The sequence below is a fragment of the Pseudophryne corroboree genome, chromosome 1 (genome assembly GCF_028390025.1).
Source record: "Pseudophryne corroboree isolate aPseCor3 chromosome 1, aPseCor3.hap2, whole genome shotgun sequence".
NCBI classification, from domain to species: domain Eukaryota; kingdom Metazoa; phylum Chordata; class Amphibia; order Anura; family Myobatrachidae; genus Pseudophryne; species Pseudophryne corroboree.
Genome location: NC_086444.1, coordinates 425380413 through 425399210, shown reverse-complemented (window position 1 = coordinate 425399210; position 18798 = coordinate 425380413). Strand labels below are relative to the sequence as shown.

Below are 18798 nucleotides of genomic sequence, written 5' to 3'. Positions count from 1 at the left end.
ATTCTTTCCACATGCACACACAGGAGTAAGTTATTTGCATGATTTTTCAGTGCCCCCCTAATTTCTTCCCCAGATAAGAATGGATGGAGCGTCAACTCCTCTCAGGTGGAGAGACCTCGTGGAGGAACTGGGAGAGACTGTCCCTTTTGCGCCAAATCCTTCCGTTCTTCCCATCACCTTAAGGTGCATCTCCGTGTGCACACAGGTAGGAGAGTGTCTGCTAATTTCTGAGGTTTTAGCACATATTTTCATATGTTCTGTTTGATGTGCTTTCTCACCTATTATTCTCTAACTTGTTGTTTTACATACATTTTGTACGTGTAAAGGGCATATTTATCAGTTGAGATGTTAAAATATTGCCTATAACTGTAATGCAGTTTAGTAAATTAACTCTTTCAATTATCATTCGCCGGGTGCCACAACAGTTTGTCAGCAAGAACTGTCCTGACGAAGTATTATAAGCAAAGTGATAGCTGTTACTATGACTTTGATTGCGGGTATAGAACTAGTGAGCCTAATGAACATGTACAGTCATCATGCTGCACCTGCATCAGTGGAAGACAATAGGGAGGGATCTGAAGGATCCCTCTCCAAAAATTCTGCAGCGGAGTGGCATCTAGCTACTAAGTGCTAACGCCATCTGAAGATGGCATTAGCTGCCTGGGCCAAGCTCCGGAATACTTCCCATTCCAGAGCTGGTAAATCTTGCAGAGTACCAGCCTCCATCAATTTTGCAATCATAAACAGGGGGCCGTAGCAGATATCTGCAATATCCGCTGCAGTCTCTCAGATCCCCCTCCAGGTACATTCTGGGGATGCTTGAAATTTGCATATATCCACGGAAAATACCTGCTTTTGAAGGATATCCTACAAATTATTTTGATATTTACCAGTTTTATGTTAATTTTATTTATACTACAAAATCCAGTGTTGAAATATATTCTCATGCTTTTGATTGCCTTTCATCTAAACCTTTCTCCTGTTTCTACACTATTTCCCCTCTTTTCTTGCTTCTACACAGGAGAGCGACCTTATAAATGCCCTCATTGCTCTTATGCTGGCACTCAGTCTGGTTCTCTGAAATACCATCTCCAGAGGCATCACCGCGACTCCAAACTTTCTGCTGGTGTACCCTTAAGGGGCAAGAGCATTCAGCAAGGTGCAACCCAGCAAGAGCGACTTCTTCCTGCTGTATCTTCTGCTTGGGGAAGTTCCTGCCCTGATCTGCCCACTTCCTGTGAAGATGGTACCACCCTGCCTCTTCGTCTTCACCTGAATGAGGGTCAGGGTCCTAGTGCATTCCCTCGCATGACTGGCAGAGGTGGGCAGAGGAGAAGGAGCCCTTCCCATCAACCAACTAATGGGAGACCAGAGCATGAGCCCTTGGATTTGTCTCAAGGAAATCCTTTCCACCGCTGCATGTACTGTCCGTTTGTAACCTCTGTGGGAGAGCTGATGAGTCTACATTTACAAGTGCATCATGGAAGGAGATCACGTAGAAAGGGAGGCTACATAAGAGGAAGACCCCGGCCTGTGATCAGCCCACAGTCCCAAGGCCCTAGTCTGAGAGACAGCCCAGAGCCATGTGAAAGCACTGAGTGAACTAATAACTAAAGGGCAGATGGTATGAGGAGTGCCCTGTGACTGCCCAAAATCCATAATCCACAGAGATGAGATGTTTAGTAGTGAGAAAATGTGATGGGTACTAAGAGAAAATAAGATGGCTTGTGTTGGATAACGAGGGGAGACAGATAGACAAAGGGAGTGTGGCTGCAACAGCTAGGAATGGATAGAATGTGGCAGATACAGGTAGAAAAGGGTGCCGAATGTGATAGTTAGGGAAAAAGACAGTGAGAAAGCAAGCTGGGTTAGAGAGATAATTTATGGCTTTGAAATAGAGACAGTCAGTGACACCCTTTCCTTGGAGAGACAGTCAATGACAGCAATGGCAGGCAGGACAATAGAGATGGCAGTCAAGAGACAGCTGTTGATGGAATTGACTGTTTTTCATAGGTAATGAGAGTTAGCAATAAATGAGAGACTGAAAGAAAATGAAAGAATGGAGAATGCGTACAGACAGAACATTGTATGCACTGAAGTGAAAGGGTCAGGAAGTGCACTTTTCACTAATGTGAGCGCATGCTTGCAGCATATCTGTGTTCTAAGACAAGAGAACCAGCTAGACATAGAATCACAGAAAGCTAGTGATAGAATGAGAGACACTAGAAATAGGGTTAAAAAGGATAAAATAGACATGTTAGTAATAATGATTATTTTGCCCCCAGAAATTTCCCCTCTGGTTTTTGCTGAGACTTTATTTTTGATAATATCATTTGGATCGTTCAGACCCAGCCACAGGTAGACAACCCAAAAACATGTCACCCTTCTTCCGCATTCCCTGATTATTTAGATTTCTGCTCAAAAAAATACATTTCCACGTTTAGAGATTTCTATATTTTTTTTTATTCTTTTCTTGTAGAAAAATAAATAAATATGAAAAAAAGAAATAAAAATCTGTTTTAAAATAATAATTTGGCTGTAACAGTGGCAAAGCACACATATGCACAGTTCTAGAGCAGATTTATTAATGGGAACAGCTGATGCACAGTCTAATTGCTATATGTGAAAAAATGTACATGGGAAACAAGTCACGTCAAGGGTACATCCAGCTTTATTTATCTCGTTAGAAACACCACATTAAATTCTTGTTTGTGTTTTTTGCCCTTGCACCAATTCCAGGAGCATGGAAATGGAGTCCTCATTTTCCACATCGCCAACTGATATGTTCTCACATATCTACACACCGGAATATGTGTTTTCATTAGATGTGATAACTGTTCATACACTAGACATGGTGTGAGTTACAGCCTCCTCAAAATTCACAGATTAATGCCAGGAAGAGGGGAGGGCAACAGTTTTTGGCAAACCGGCTGCATCGTGGGAGTTATAGTTTATAACGATCATTGTAATAAAGCTTATGGGATGCAAATGAGCAGATGTGTATTTAAAGCACATTTCAACCACCAGATGGCGAGCAAGAGAAAAAGATCACAACCACTAGATGGCACTTCATGCTGAACATACTGTACAAGTGTTTACATGAGTTTTATGTTTGTTGGTACTGTATCGTCCACAAAGCACTAAGAGGCCCATTTGTCATTGTATATTTGCAGCTGTATCCCGAAAAAGACACATTTTGGGGGGGTTAGCCGCAAATATAATCCCCGAACGTAAGGAGGGACCACAGCAGCTATCTCCGAAACCTGCTGTGATCCCTCCGTTTCTGAAGCAGCTGTATTCCCAATAGGTTTCTATAGGGGATGCAATGCTGGCAGATTTACCAATATCCGGAATGTGATGCATTCAGGATATCAGCCCCCACAGCTACATTGTAGCCTATGGGCTGCTTACAGCACTTGTAGGCGGCAGAGGGTTCCCTGGAAGTGGCCTCTGTGTAGTGCAGTATTAGCTGACCATGTATGCAAGGCAGTCCTCACAGCACATCGCAGGGACGGGCTCTTTTGGAAACCCCAGTCCCTGCGGGTGAACAATCATACAGTCAGGTGGTACGATCACATATTGCAATGCGATCCTGGGTGGTAAAATCCTTCCCAGATTGCATTGTATATGCGATTCTTGATAAATGGCTCCCTAAGGCCTTTATTGTTACAATACTACTGATAACATTACTTATAAAGGCTGTGTTATAGAACCTGAGGTTAGCAACCAATTTTGTAAACCACAAAGTAATCCACATAAAGCATGGACCTTTATCACAAAAAGGACTACTGTATATCGAGTATGGCTAGGCTTATCATACTATCCCTTTAAACTGGGACACTAATAAATTACACAGGTTCTCTAGCTGCTTAAAATTACATGAAATGCTGGTTTGAAGTCAGCCAGCCACAGAACCTGTGTAATCCATGAGTGCCCCGGTTTAAAGGGATAGTGTGGTAAGCTTAGGTATGACCTACATATTTGTTCTCATTTTGGTGCCTGCGTGGAATACAATGGGACAATGGAAGTTCACAAGTCTGTGAAAGTAACAATTCCATATAGATGAATCAATAATACCCACTAGAGAATCAGTCCATTTCCAGTGTATTGAAGGAAAGAAGCCTCTCTGTACGCAGTAACTATTTCCAATTGTCTATAGTCTTATGCTGGGCATACACTGAGATAAACTGTCCATCAGACCGATTTTATCTGACATGCTGACGCTATCACATATTGTGGGCATACACTGAGATCTGGGTTCCTTCACAGGGGAGGTGACATTTGCCCAATCCTCCCATGTAAAGGAGCAGAGAAAATATCGGTCAGTTGGCCATGGTAGAGTATACACTGCCAGGTGTGGCTGACCAATTATCAGCTTTATCAGACATGCTGGACCATTTTGCATATCCAACAGACCAATAGTTACTGACGGGTCGCGACGATACACTGTTCAATTATCAGCCCGATCCGCTATGTAAAACTCATGTCCTCCCTGGGGCCACTTTAGTAACCATAAAAGTATTCACACCAAATGTAAACTTAGACATGTAGCTGCAGTTAAATAAAATACAATTCTAATATAATAAAACAACTTTTAGGTATTGTAATCTATATAATAATAGCATTATGATAAATAATATGTTTTTGAGTGAAATATGTTTCCAGACCAAGGGCCTTATTCAGCTTCAATTGCAAATTTGCAAATCGTCCTATTATTGGATGACTGCGCATGTGTTGCGACCGCATTGTACGTGCACAAAGGCCAAAATGCGTTCGCAATGCACAGTGTGATTGCATAGCGATTGCCAGGAAGTGATTAGTTGTGGAAGGTGTCATGGCCGTTTTCGGAGCGTGCATCTGACATCAGCTGCAGTTAAAAAAAACATGGCGTATCTGCGACTACAGCTGCGTATATCCTGCATTTGCATGGGTCAACCGGAATTGTCGATGGTACTCGATTCCTGTGGATGCATCGTAGTTATGCAAATGCATATGTACATTTGTGAATGCATAGGTGGGCATCTTTTACCTTTCTGGGGGGCTCTTCACGTGTGATTTTTCTGAGAAAATCGCAATTTCTGTCTCATTAGCGATCCAAGCTGAATGGGGCCCTATATTCAGAACAGCATCCCCCCTTCTTCCCCCCCCCCCTTTTCTGCAGCAACAGCAGCACCTGCTATAAAAGCATAATGCTCCTCTCCTCTGGCTGTCCTGCCTGGCAGTGTGTCTTGCTATGGGGAGATGTATCAAGCCATGGAGAGAGATCAGATGCCCATAGCATGCAGTCAGCTGCTGTCATTTATCTAGCACAATTTAAAAATGACAGAAGCTGGTTGCTATGGACCACTTTTCCACTTTATCTCTTGCATAGGTTTGATACATCTCCCCCCACCCACCCAAAAGACAGACTGACTGTTAGTGTCATGGTGGCTGGTGCGGCTGCTCTCAGCTATCACATACACTGTGAGCACGGTTTGACATCATGACTTCACGATGTGCCTTACAAGCAGACAGCTAATGGTAGGTCTGCGGCACATCCAGACCACCCTGTAGTTTGCCAGTGGGACACCATTGACCGTGGTAGAGTGCATCATGGGCCATATGTTTGACATGGCTGTACAAGATTCACGGATGCTGTCTGTGACTTGTGACATGAGCTACAACTATCAGTGCCCAGACTGTTCTACGGCCTTGCTTCCTCTACTGTCGCAGTCTAGTTAGTGCAATAAATGTGCATTTTTTTTTACCCTATTGTAGTGAGTGGAGAGAATCAGTATTATAATCTGTCAATTCACTTATAGGAATAGATAGGTGTTTAGTTTGCAGCACCTGGGAAGTGTTGCCACTAACTGAACAATTACATAAAATGCAGAGGCGTCACTCACCTAGAGTCCACCCATGGTGGCAAAGGGGGAGTGGCGTGGTTAAGCTTCCCGCTCCCGTTTTTGTCACTGCGGGGGTCCGGGAGACATGGGCTGCCCTTGGAGACTGGCACGCCTGCAGTGCTGGCTACTACAGGGTGACAGGAGCCAGGTGCTGCACGTAATGTTACAGTGCAGCACCCAGCTCCTGTCACTGAGCAGGAGTCAGCACTTTGGTGTCAATCCGGCAAGGTGACACCCGGGTGCGTCGTCCCCCCCCCCCCCCCCCTTCCGACGCCACTGATAAAATGTATTACAATTCACAGTACAGGTAGCATGGGATATTTCAGTCTGGATACCTGTCATGTCATACAGAAAGAGATAACATGGCTTCTGCTCCGTGATCTTGTCAAGCACACACACAGGAGTGCTGGGGGCAGAATGGTTTTATTATTAAACTGCAATGTGCTCTATCACTTATCCGGAATACCCTAGGTGGCAAGGATTCTGGGTAATACATTCCACACTTGTTTAATTTATTTATTTATTAACAGTTATTTATTGATATCTTTTTATATAGCAATATTTAATTGTAAAGCGCGACGGAATATGCTGCGCTATATAAGAAACTGTAAATAAACTGTAAATAGATAAAATATAGCACAGCAAATTCTGTTGCACTTTACAATTGGAAACAACAGTGATTAAACTAAACTGGGTAATAACAGACAGTTATATATACCCCACCAATTCTGATGAGGGACTTAGGTTAACAGTGTGGCTTCCACTGAAGATGAAAGATACACCAATGTAGAGAACCAGAAAATATGTTTTGTTACCCAATCAGTATATCTGACATCACAAGCAGCAGAGCAAATATTCACTATGTCCAAGTCGTATTTTCAAAATGTCTTAAACAATTATGAATGGCCAGAGGTATACAAACATACATACACAATGTACTGTGCAAAATGATGGTGACAAACCACTCTTTATCTAGTGTGAGAAGATTAGGGTAGGGGAGCCTTCTCTTAGGGGGTAATTCTGAGTTGATCGCAGCAGCAAGTTTGTAAGCAATTGGGCAAACCATGTGCCCTGCAGGGGGGGGGGGGGGGGGCAGATATAACATTTGCAGAGAGAGTTAGACTTGGGTGGGTTATTTTGTTTCTGTGCAGGGTAAATACTGGCTGCTTTATTTTTGCACTGCAATTTAGATTTCAGTTTGAATACACCCCACCCAAATCCAGAGCCGGCCCTAACCAATATGATGCCCTAGGCAAGATTTTGGCTGGTGCCCCCTAGAACCACCGCTGGTTCCGCCTCTAACCTTGCACCTCTTTCCCAGCACCATCACCCCTCACCCATAGCAGTCCTTATTTTGGTGTTTGTACGCTCTATATTTTAAATAGGAACAGTTCGCACATTTGACGCACAGCCCAAAAAGGGGTGTGTTTTTGCTGGCAAGAGGCATGGCCACACAATAGTAACCCCAATTCCAACGCCACACAATACTGCAACTTTATTCACATTTGATTATGTGATAGTGTCCATAATTCATATTACATCCCACAGTAGTATCACTTTACCTTAAACGTTACTCCTCACAATAGAGCCCCTTATTTACATTACATTACACTGAATTGCTCCTTATTCACATTACACCACACCATATTGCTCTTTATTCACATTAGATAACACAGTAGTGTCCTTTCTATACGCAACGCCACATAGTAGAGCACCTTATACACATAATGCAACACATTAGTAATGCATTTATACACATAATTCCACACAGTAATGCACCTTACACATATGAGACACATTATTAATGTCCTTATAGACATAATACGCCTTACACATTATGACAACCTTTATTAATGTCCTTTTACACATAATGTCCCTTACACATATGCCGTACATTATTAATGCCCTTGTACACATAATGACACACACAGTGCCCCCTACACATATGTTGTACATTATTAATGCATTTTATATGACACACATAATGCTCTTTAAACATATTCTGAACACTACTGCACAACCAACCCACTCACATGCAGACAGCACTCACACTGCCACTAACACTGTGACCTCTGCCTCTGCTTGGATACAGATGTGTCCTCATAAATCTTGCCTCAATGCTAACGTTGGGCACCTTTTTTTTATTTATTAAAATGCATCTTATTTGCATTGCTATGTGGCTAGGATGCACAAGCAGCTTCTGCTGATTAAAATGATATGCAGCATGCATATATACTGTGTGAGAATGTGGCTGTATCTACATATGAAATGCTACACACAGAATATAGACATTCCACATTTCATTTTAATCAGCAGAAGCTGCTGATGCCCCTAGGCATATCAAATGCCCTAGGCAATTGCCTAGTTTGCCTATGACCGGCTCTGCCCAAATCTAACTCTCTCTGCACATGTTATATCTGCCCCACCTGCAGTGCACATGGGGGGTAATTCTGAGTTGATCGCAGCAGGATATTTGTTAGCACTTGGGCAAAACCATGTTGCACTGCAGGGGAGGCAGATATAACATGTGCAGAGAGAGTTAGATTTGGGTGGGTTATTTTGTTTCTGTGCAGGGTAAATACTGGCTGCTTTATTTTACACTGCAATTAAAGGGGGTACTCACGGAGAGATCCATGCTTAAAATCTAAGCAATCTGACTAGATTGCTTAGATTTTAAGCACAGATCACTCGTGTGTAGCCCCCTCAGTGATAGCGATGCGCGGCCCCACACATCGCTATCGCCGCTGCTAGATTGAGCCTGCATGCAGGCCAATCTAGCGGGTCGCTCACTTCACCCGCTGGGTCAAGTGAGCGTCCTCCGTCCTCCCCCAGCATCTCTCAGCACACATCGCGCTGTGCTGAGCGGCGGGAGAGATGTGTGCTGAGCGGTTTGCTCAGCACACATCTCTCCCGTGTATACCCCCCTTTAGATTGCAGATTAAACACACCACACCCAAATCTAACTCTCTCTGCACATGTTATATCTGCCTCCCCTGCAGTGCACATGGTTTTGCCCAACTGCTAACAAAGATCCTGCTGCGATCAACTCAGAATTACCCCCATGGTTTTGCCCAACTGCTAACAAAATTGCTGCTGCGATCAACTCAGAATTAGGCCCTTTGGGTGGTAGGACCTAACGCCCCTAGCACAAACAGGCATTTGCACAGTACTTACAGTCAATAAATCACAGTGTCTCATAACAGGCCTGCTGCCTGTTTCCCCAGGTAGTGAGACCCTGAGCCAAGCCCTGACATAGCTTATATCAGCCTAATTGGCCTGCTCTCAGGCTGAATCCCTACAAAAATGAACTGGGCCTTGTGGATGGAACACTCCCTTCTCTCACACATCCACACCCCAGGAACACTTATCTGGCTTTAAGAAAAGCTCTCAGCAGAGCAATCACAAACATCTTCCTGGGGTTTTAAAATATATAGGCCAGAAAACTCGGACAAACATACCTCCCATTTCTCTAACGTCCTAAGTGGATGCTGGGGACTCCGTAAGGACCATGGGGAATAGCGGCTCCGCAGGAGACTGGGCACATCTAAAGAAAGCTTTAGGACTATCTGGTGTGCACTGGCTCCTCCTCCTATGACCCTCCTCCAAGCCTCAGTTAGATCTCTGTGCCCGAACGAGAAGGGTGCACACTAGGGGCTCTCTTGAGCTTCTTAGTGAAAGTTTTAGTTTAGGTTTTTTATTTTCAGTGAGACCTGCTGGCAACAGGCTCACTGCATCGAGGGACTAAGGGGAGAAGAAGCGAACTCACCTGCGTGCAGAGTGGATTGGGCTTCTTAGGCTACTGGACATTAGCTCCAGAGGGACGATCACTGGCCCAGCTTGGATGGGTCCCAGAGCCGCGCCGCCGGCCCTCTTACAGAGCCAGAAGGCAGAAGAGGTCCTGTCTTCAACAAGGTAGCGCACAGCACTGCAGCTGTGCGCCATTGCTCTCAGCACACTTCACACTCCGGTCACTGAGGGTGCAGGGCGCTGGGGGGGGCGCCCTGAGACGCAATAATAAACACCTTGGATGGCAAAAAATGCATCACATATAGCTCCTGGGCTATATGGATGCATTTAACCCCTGCCAAAATACATAAAAAAACGGGTGATAAGGCCGCCGATAAGGGGGCGGAGCCTATCTCCTCAGCACACTGGCGCCATTTTCCCTCACAGCTCAGTTGGAGGGAAGCTCCCCTGGCTCTCCCCTGCAGTCACTACACTACAGAAAGGGTTAAAAAAGAGAGGGGGGCACAAATTAGGCGCAGTATTAACTATACAGCAGCTATAAGGGGAAAAACACTTATATAAGGTTATCCCTGTATATATATAGCGCTCTGGTGTGTGCTGGCAAACTCTCCCTCTGTCTCCCCAAAGGGCTAGTGGGGTCCTGTCCTCTATCAGAGCATTCCCTGTGTGTGTGCTGTATGTCGGTACTTTTGTGTCGACATGTATGAGGAGAAAAATGATGTGGAGACGGAGCAGATTGCCTGTAATAGTGATGTCACCCCCTAGGGGGTCGACACCTGAGTGGATGAACTGTTGGAAGAAATTACGTGACAGTGTCAGCTCTGTATAAAAGACAGTGGTTGACATGAGACAGCCGGCTACTCAGCTTGTGCCTGTCCAGACGTCTCATAGGCCGTCAGGGGCTCTAAAGCGCCCGTTACCTCAGATGGCAGATATAGATGCCGACACGGATACTGACTCCAGTGTCGACGGTGAAGAGACAAATGTGACTTCCAGTAGGGCCACACGTTACATGATTGAGGCAATGAAAAATGTTTTACACATTTCTGATAATACGAGTACCACCAAAAAGGGGTATTATGTTCGGTGAGGAAAAACTACCTGTAGTTTTCCTGAATCTGAGAAATTAAATGAGGTGTGTGATGATGCGTGGGTTTCCCCCGATAACAACTGATAATTTCTAAAATGTTATTGGCATTATATCCTTTCCCGCCAGAGGTTAGGGTGCGTTGGGAAACACCCCCTAGGGTGGATAAAGCGCTCACACGCTTGTAAGGGTTCTATCCTCTCCTGAGATGGCCGCCCTTAAGGATCCTGCTGATAGAAAGCAGGAGGGTATCCTAAAATGTATTTACACACATACTGGTGTTATACTGCGACCAGCAATCGCCTCAGCCTGGATGTGCAGTGCTGGGTTGGCGTGGTCGGATTCCCTGACTGAAAATATTGCCTATAGAGCATTTGAAAGATGCATTTCTATATATGCGTGATGCACAGCGGAATATTTGCCGACTGGCATCAAGTCTAAGTGCGTTGTCCATTTCTACCAGTAGAGGGTTATGGACACGTCAGTGGTCAGGTGATGCATATTCCAAACGGCATTTGGAAGTATTGCCTTATTAAGGGGAGGAGTTATTTGGGGTCGGTCTTTCAGACCTGGTGGCCACGGCAACAGCTGGGATATCCACGTTTGTAGCCCAGGTCGCCTCTCAACATGAGAAGACACCGTATTATCAGGCGCAGTCTTTTCGTGGATAAGCGGGCAAAAGGTTCCTCATTTCTGCCCCGTGACAGAGGGAGAGGAAAAAGGCTGCAGAAATCAGCCAGTTCCCAGGAACAGAAACCCTCTCCCGCCTCTGCCAAGCCCTCAGTATACGCTGGGGCTTTACAAGCAGAATCAGGCACGGTGGAGGGCCCGTCTCAATGAATTTCAGCGCGCAGTGGGCTCACTCACAAGTAGACCCCTGGATCCTTCAGGTGATATCTCAGGGGTACAAATTAGAATTCGAGACGTCTCCCCCTCGCCATTTCCTAAAGTCGGCTTTACCGATGTCTCCTTCTGACAGGGAGACAGTTTTGGAAGCCATTCACAAGCTGTATTCCCAGCAGGTGATAATCAAGATACCCCTCCTGCAACAGGGAACGGGGTATTATTCCACACTGTTGTGGTACCGAAGCCGGACGGCTCGGTGAGACCGATTCTAAATCTAAAATCTTTGAACACTTACATACAGAGGTTCAAATTCAAGATTGAGTCACTCAGAGCAGTGATTGCAAACCTGGAAGAAGGGGACTACATGATGTCTCGGGACATCAAGGATGCTTACCTTCATGTCAAAATTTACCCTTCTCACCAAGGGTACCCCAGGTTTATGGTACAGAACTGTCACTATCAGTTCAGACGCTGCCATATGGATGGTCCACGGCACCCCGGGTCTTTACCAAGGTAATGGCCGAAATGATGATATTCCTTCAAAGGAAGGGAATTTTAGTTATCCCTTACTTGGACGATTCCCTGATAAGGGTAAGATCCAGGGAACAGTTGGAGGTCGGTGTAGCACTATCTCAGGTAGTGTTGCTGCAGCACGGTTGGATTCTCAATATTCCAAAATCGCAGCTGGTTCCGACGACTTGTCTTCTGTTCCTAGGGATGATCCTGGACACAGTCCAGAAAAAGGTGTTTCTCCCGGAGGAGAAAGCCAGGGAGTTATCCGAGCTAGTCAGGAACCTCCTAAAACCGAGCCAAGTCTCAGTGCATCAATGCACAAGGGTTCTGGGTAAAATGGTGGCTTCCTACGAAGCAATCCCATTCGGCAGATTCCACGCAAGAACTTTCCAGTGGGACCTGCTGGACAAATGGTCCGGGTCGCATCTTCAGATGCATCAGCGGATAACCCTGTCACCAAGGACAAGGGTGTCCCTCCTGTGGTGGTTGCAGAGTGCTCATCTTCTAGAGGGCCGCAGATTCGGCATTCAGGACTGGGTCCTGGTAACCACGGATGCCAGCCTGCGAGGCTGGGGAGCAGTCACACAGGGAAGGAATATCCAGGACTTATGGTCAAGCCTGGAGACATCACTTCACATAAATATCCTGAAGCTAAGGGACATTTACAATGCTCTAAGCTTAGCAAGACCTCTGCTTCAAGGTCAGCCGGTGTTGATCCAGTCGGACAACATCACGGCAGTCACCCACGTAAACAGACAGGGTGGCACAAGAAGCAGGAGGGCAATGGCAGAAGCTGCAAGGATTCTTCGCTGGGCGGAAAATCATGTGATAGCACTGTCAGCAGTATTCATTCCGGGAGTGGACAACTGGGAAGCAGACTTCCTCAGCACGACCTCCACCCGGGAGAGTGGGGACTTCACCCAGAAGTCTTCCACATGATTATAAACCGTTGGGAAAAACTTGACAGGTATTGCGCCAGGTCCAGGGACCCTCAGGCAATAGCTGTAGACGCTCTGGTAACACCGTGGGTGTACCAGTCAGGGTATGTGTTCCCTCCTCTGCCTCTCATACCCAAGGTACTGAGATTGATAAGATGGAGAGGAGTAAGCACTATATTCGTGGCTCCGGATTGGCCAAGAAGGATTTGGTAACCGGAACTTCAAGAGATGCTCACGGAGGATCCGTGGCCTCTACCTCTAAGAAGGGACCTGCTCCAGCAAGGACCCTGTCTGTTCCAAGACTTACCGCGGCTGCGTTTGACGGCATGGCGGTTGAACGCCGGATCCTGAAGGAAAAAAGGCATTCCGGATGAAGTCATCCCTATCCTGATCAAAGCCAGGAAGGATGTAACCGCAAAAACATTATCACCGCAATTGGCGAAAATATGTTGCGTGGTGCGAGGCCAGTAAGGCCCGATGGTGGAAATTCAACTGGGTCGATTCCTACATTTCCTGCAAACAGGAGTGTCTATGGGCCTGAAATTGGGGTCCATTAAGGTTCAAATTTTGGCCCTGTCAATTTTCTTCCAAAAAGAACTAGCTTCAGTCCCTGAAGTTCAGACGTTTGTAAAAGGGGTACTGCATATACAGCCTCCTTTTGTGCCTCCAGTGGCACTTTGGGATCTCAATGTAGTTTTGGGTTCCAAAAGTCACATTGGTTTGAACCACTTAAATCTGTGGAGTTAAAATATCTCACATGGAAAGTGGTCATGCTGTTGGCCCTGGCCTGGGCCAGGCGCGTGTCAGAATTGGCGGCTTTATCCTGAAAAAGCCCTTATCTGATGTTCCATTCGGACAGGGCGGAATTGAGGACTCGTCCTCAGTTTCTCCCTAAGGTGGTTTCAGCGTTTTCACCTGAACCAACCTATTTGTGGTGCCTGCGGCTACTAGGGACTTGGAGGACTCCAAGTTGCTAGACGTTGTCAGGGCCCTGAAAATATATGTTTCCAGGAGGGCTGGAGTCAGGAAATCTGACTCGCTGTTTATCCTGTATGCACCCAACAAGCTGGGTGCTCCTGCTTCTAAGCAGACTATTGCTCGTTGGATTTGTAGTACAATTCAGCTTGCACATTCTGTGGCAGGCCTGCCACAGCCAAAAATCTGTAAATGCCCACTCCACAAGGAAGGTGGGCTCATCTTGGGCGGCTGCCCGAGGGGTCTCGGCTTTACAACTTTGCCGAGCAGCTACTTGGTCAGGAGCAAATGCGTTTGTAAAATTATACAAAATTGATATCCTGGCTGAGGAGGACCTGGAGTTCTCTCATTTGGTGCTGCAGAGTCATCCGCACTCTCCCGCCCGTTTGGGAGCTTTAGTATAATCCCCATGGTCCTTACGGAGTCCCCAGCATCCACTTAGGACGTTAGAGAAAATAAGAATTTACTTACCGATAATTCTATTTCTCATAGTCCGTAGTGGATGCTGGGCGCCCATCCCAAGTGCGGATTGTCTGCAATACTTGTACATAGTTATTGTTACAAAAATCGGGTTATTATTGTTGTGAGCCATCTTTCAGAGGCTCCTCTGTTATCATGCTGTTAACTGGGTTCAGATCACAGGTTATACGGTGTGATTAGTGTGGCTGGTATGAGTCTTACCCGGGATTCAAAATCCTTCCTTATTGTGTACGCTCGTCCGGGCACAGTATCCTAACTGAGGCTTGGAGGAGGGTCATAGGGGGAGGAGCCAGTGCACACCAGATAGTCCTAAAGCTTTCTTTAGATGTGCCCAGTCTCCTGCGGAGCCGCTATTCCCCATGGTCCTTATGGAGTCCCCAGCATCCACTACGGACTATGAGAAATAGAATTATCGGTAAGTAAATTCTTATTTTTTCACTTTACCAGACTTACCACTTTACTAAAAGAAAAGAAAATTACCAAAACATTTGCTTGATTCAGAACTTCCTGGTTTAATCTACTATCACAATTAAATGGTCTGTATCATGGGTGGACTGGGCCAGTGGGTCACCGGAAAAAAAATCCCTGCTTAGTCGGTCCCAACCATCCCTCTGTTGGGCCGGCCAGACCATGGCCGGCCAGCCCAAGCCGACACTGCCTGATGGTCTGGCCTGGCCTGGGCCAACACTGCCTGCTGGCCCGGGCCGATTCATAACTGCCAGTGCCATGCTTCCGGTAGTTTGCGTAGCTCCTGGCTCCACTTCATTTTATTCAGTGCAGTGCGGGCGGGCACTGTCCCCTTTCTTAGCCTCCCCTGCTGGCTGCTGAAGTTGGAGAGCTGAACAACTGAACCAGTGAGGAGAGAGGCTGCTGTTTATGGGAATTGGAGGAGCAGGAAACAGCGGAGACGAGGTAAAATTGTTATTCTAATTGAACTTATTCTGACTTTTTCACAGGGAGTCTCTTCCAGTACCATCCTTCCCGCTTGTTCTCCCCACTACTCCCATCCTGCCCTGTGCTCTGCACTGCTACTCCCAGCCTGCCTCCTTGCTCCGCACCACTACTACACAATGGGGGTTATTCCGAGATGGTCTGCGATCATACTATTCACATGTTGGAGGTTGGACAGCACAGGGCAAGGCCACCCAGCATGTGTGGTGAATTGCTATCGCAATGAATAGAGGTTGTCCCCTGCCAATGCAAGGATGGCTGTACAGGCAGGGGCACTGTCGCCATATTTCCTATCACAGAAAACACAGGCAATATCATCGGCTGGCCCGGAAAACAGCCATGACAAGCCTGCATTTCCTGCCCTCCCCTGCCCCCTCAATGCAGCGTCACCGATCCCGTAGCCCTTCGCCTGTCAACCGGGGTGCAATCGCATAGTGAAGGGTCGAACATGAGCACTACAGGCGATGTACACGCTTTGGATGCGGTCCTGCGTGCGAACACAGCAGCTGCGTCCATCTCTGAATAAGGCCCATAGCCTGCCCCCTTGCTCTGCACTGCTATTACACCCAGCCTGCCCCCTTGCCCCGCACTACTACTACACCCAGCCTGCCTCCTTGCTCCGCACTACTACTACACCCAGCCTGCTTCCTTGCTCCGCACTACTACTACATCCAGCCTGCCCCCTTGGTCCGCACTACTACTACACCCAGCCTGCCTTCTTGCTCTGCACTACTACTACACCCAGCCTGCCTCCTTGCTCCGCACTACTACTACACCCAGCCTGCCTCCTTGCTCCGCACTACTACTACACCCAGCCTGCCTCCTTGCTCCGCACTACTACTACACCCAGCCTGCCTCCTTGCTCCGCACTACTACTACTACACCCAGTCTGCCTCCTTGCCCCGCACTACTACTACACCCAGCCTGCCTCCTTGCTCCGCACTACTACTACACCCAGCCTGCCTCCTTGCTCCGCACTACTACTACATCCAGCCTGCCCCCTTGGTCCGCACTACTACTACACCCAGCCTGCCTTCTTGCTCTGCACTACTACTACACCCAGCCTGCCTCCTTGCTCCGCACTACTACTACACCCAGCCTGCCTCCTTGCTCCGCACTACTACTACACCCAGCCTGCCTCCTTGCTCCGCACTACTACTACACCCAGTCTGCCTCCTTGCTCCGCACTGCTATTACACCCAGCCTGCCCCCTTGCCCCGCACTACTACTACATTCAGCCTGCCCCCTTGCTCCACACTACTACTACATCCAGCCTGCCCCCTTGCTCCGCACTACTACTGCACCCAGCCTGCCCCCTTGCTATGCACTAATATGCCCAGCCTTCCCTCCTGCTCCGCACTATTACTACTCCCAACCTGGCCCCTGCTTCCCTCTACTATTACCCCCAGCCTGTTTCCCACTACTTCTACTCCCAACCTGATCCCGGCTTTCCACTATCCCAACCTGCCCCCTGCTCCCCCTACTACTACTACTCCCATCCTGCACTATGCTTCCAACTACTACTACTCCCATGCTGGCCCCTGCTTCCCACTACTCTCATCCTGCACCTGCCTCCCACTACTACTCCTGGCACCTGCCAGATCCGTTCACCCGGCTGACAGGGCTTGGCTCTCCCTGACAGCGACAGCCCTACTACTAAACATAAGTAGAAGCCGTCGCTGGTTGGAATAACAATAAATGTAGACAACTGGACAGTAAAGTCTATGTTTGAACTGACTTTCATCTGTGGGATCAATCCTATTCCCTGTGATGTTTTCACAGGTGTAAGTGTGGCGTACGCCGCACTTAAAATACCACCAATTTCCATAGTTTTGTTAGGAGCCCCTCAGGGCTGCAAGCAAAAATCTTCAAGTTGGGCTCTAAAAGGGGCCGCGAGGGTGCGATTTTGGGTGCCGTTGCCAGAATTTACATGCGACAATGGCACCTCGCATCTTTCACGGAGAGTAGGATTTACCCCTTAATTTGTATTGCTTTCCAGTAATGGATAACATAACAATGGGGGTCATTCCGAGTTGCGTATGCACCGCAATGCTCAGGCGCGTCATATGTGTACAAAGAGGATCGGTGATGGGCGATGGATTTAATGAAGAATACATTCGCATAGCCAATCGCAAGGTGATTGACAGAAAGAGGGCGTTTGTGGGTGTCAACTGACCATTTTCAGGGAGTGTTTGGGAAAACGCAGGCGTGTCCAAGCGTTTGCAGGGCGGGTGTCTGACGTCAATTCTGGGACCAAAAAGACTGAAGTGATCGCAGTGGCTGAGTAAGTCCAGAGCTACTCAGAAACTGCAAAAAAAAATGTTGTGCCGTTGGCTGCAAAAGCATTCGCACACTTGCAAAGCGAAAATACACTCCTCCATGGGCGGCGACTATCTGATCGCAGCACTGCAAAAAGTTGCTAGCGAGTGATCAACTCGGAATGACCCCCCAATATCGTAGAGGAGACCTTTGTTTTGCAAGTAAAGAAACAGAGAAAATTGTGTAATCTCAATTTTTAGGGCTTGTGTAGCCAGACTGTTGATTTCCAGTCACTCGAGTGAATGTAGAAAAAGATAATAGACTAATGTCTTGGAGGAGTAACCAACAGAAAGCAACAGTCACTTTGTAAATTTGGGAGGGCAGGATCGAGCTGTTGCTAGGTGACAATGCTATTCCATAGAACAAAGAAACTTTTCAGATCATAGATTTCTGCAAACTACAGTTTGTCTTCAGGAGATTGCCACCTAGCAACAGCTGGTGGGCAGACTACCACACACCTGTTTGTTGCTCTGTGAGATCTTGGAGAGAGATAAAGTGGAGAGAGATAAAGGGGGAGATGTACTAAGCCTTGGAGAGTGATCAAGCTGAGAGAGACAAAGTACCAGACAATCTGCTCTTAACTGCCAAGTTACAGGATGTATTTGAAAAATGACAGGAGCTGACAGATTGGTACTTTATCTCTCTACAATATCTTTTTCCAAGCTTTGTTACATATGCCCCCTAATCATGCTTGCCTACTTTTGAAAACTAGTTTCAGTGAGATTCCAGGTGGCAGCAGAATACGCTGCGCTTTCTGTTGATGGGGTGTGTCATGCTCCGCCCAAAGGGCGTGTCTAGATCCAACTGTGGGTGTATTTATTGCCACTCACGGGTCTGTTTTGTTGCTATGGCAGGTGATAACTATAGTACTGTCAAAGTCAGAAAAATGTCTCAATGCACGTTGCCATATTTGCACCGCACACTGGTCCGCGCTGCGCGTGCGTGCGCTCTCCCGTGGATGCGCATACCCGCAATAACGTGCACTCGCAGGCGCGGTATGCGTATTTACGGTAGAGTTTACGTAGTCGTAGCGTGCGACTCATTCGTTACAAATGTT

At 47.0% G+C, this 18798-nt stretch overlaps 1 protein-coding gene and 1 long non-coding RNA gene across 11 annotated transcripts in view; one reads left to right on the top strand and one right to left on the bottom strand.

Annotated features, from left to right (window-relative positions):
• The window catches only part of ZNF219 (zinc finger protein 219), an 81109-nt gene extending 78596 nt beyond the window's left edge, over positions 1-2513 (top strand). For 8 of the 9 annotated variants that reach the window (XM_063913425.1, XM_063913423.1, XM_063913419.1 and 5 more), the window contains exons 3-4: positions 74-205; positions 1022-2513. In XM_063913425.1, the coding sequence (XP_063769495.1) occupies positions 74-205; positions 1022-1602 (713 nt within the window). In that variant the 3' untranslated portion in view covers positions 1603-2513. The remainder of the gene's footprint in view (positions 1-73; positions 206-1021) is intronic. The other variant, XM_063913427.1, reaches the window with a different exon arrangement.
• LOC134890190 (uncharacterized) overlaps positions 1-18798 on the bottom strand; it is a 594901-nt gene that overhangs the window by 150417 nt on the left and 425686 nt on the right. The window lies entirely within an intron of this gene.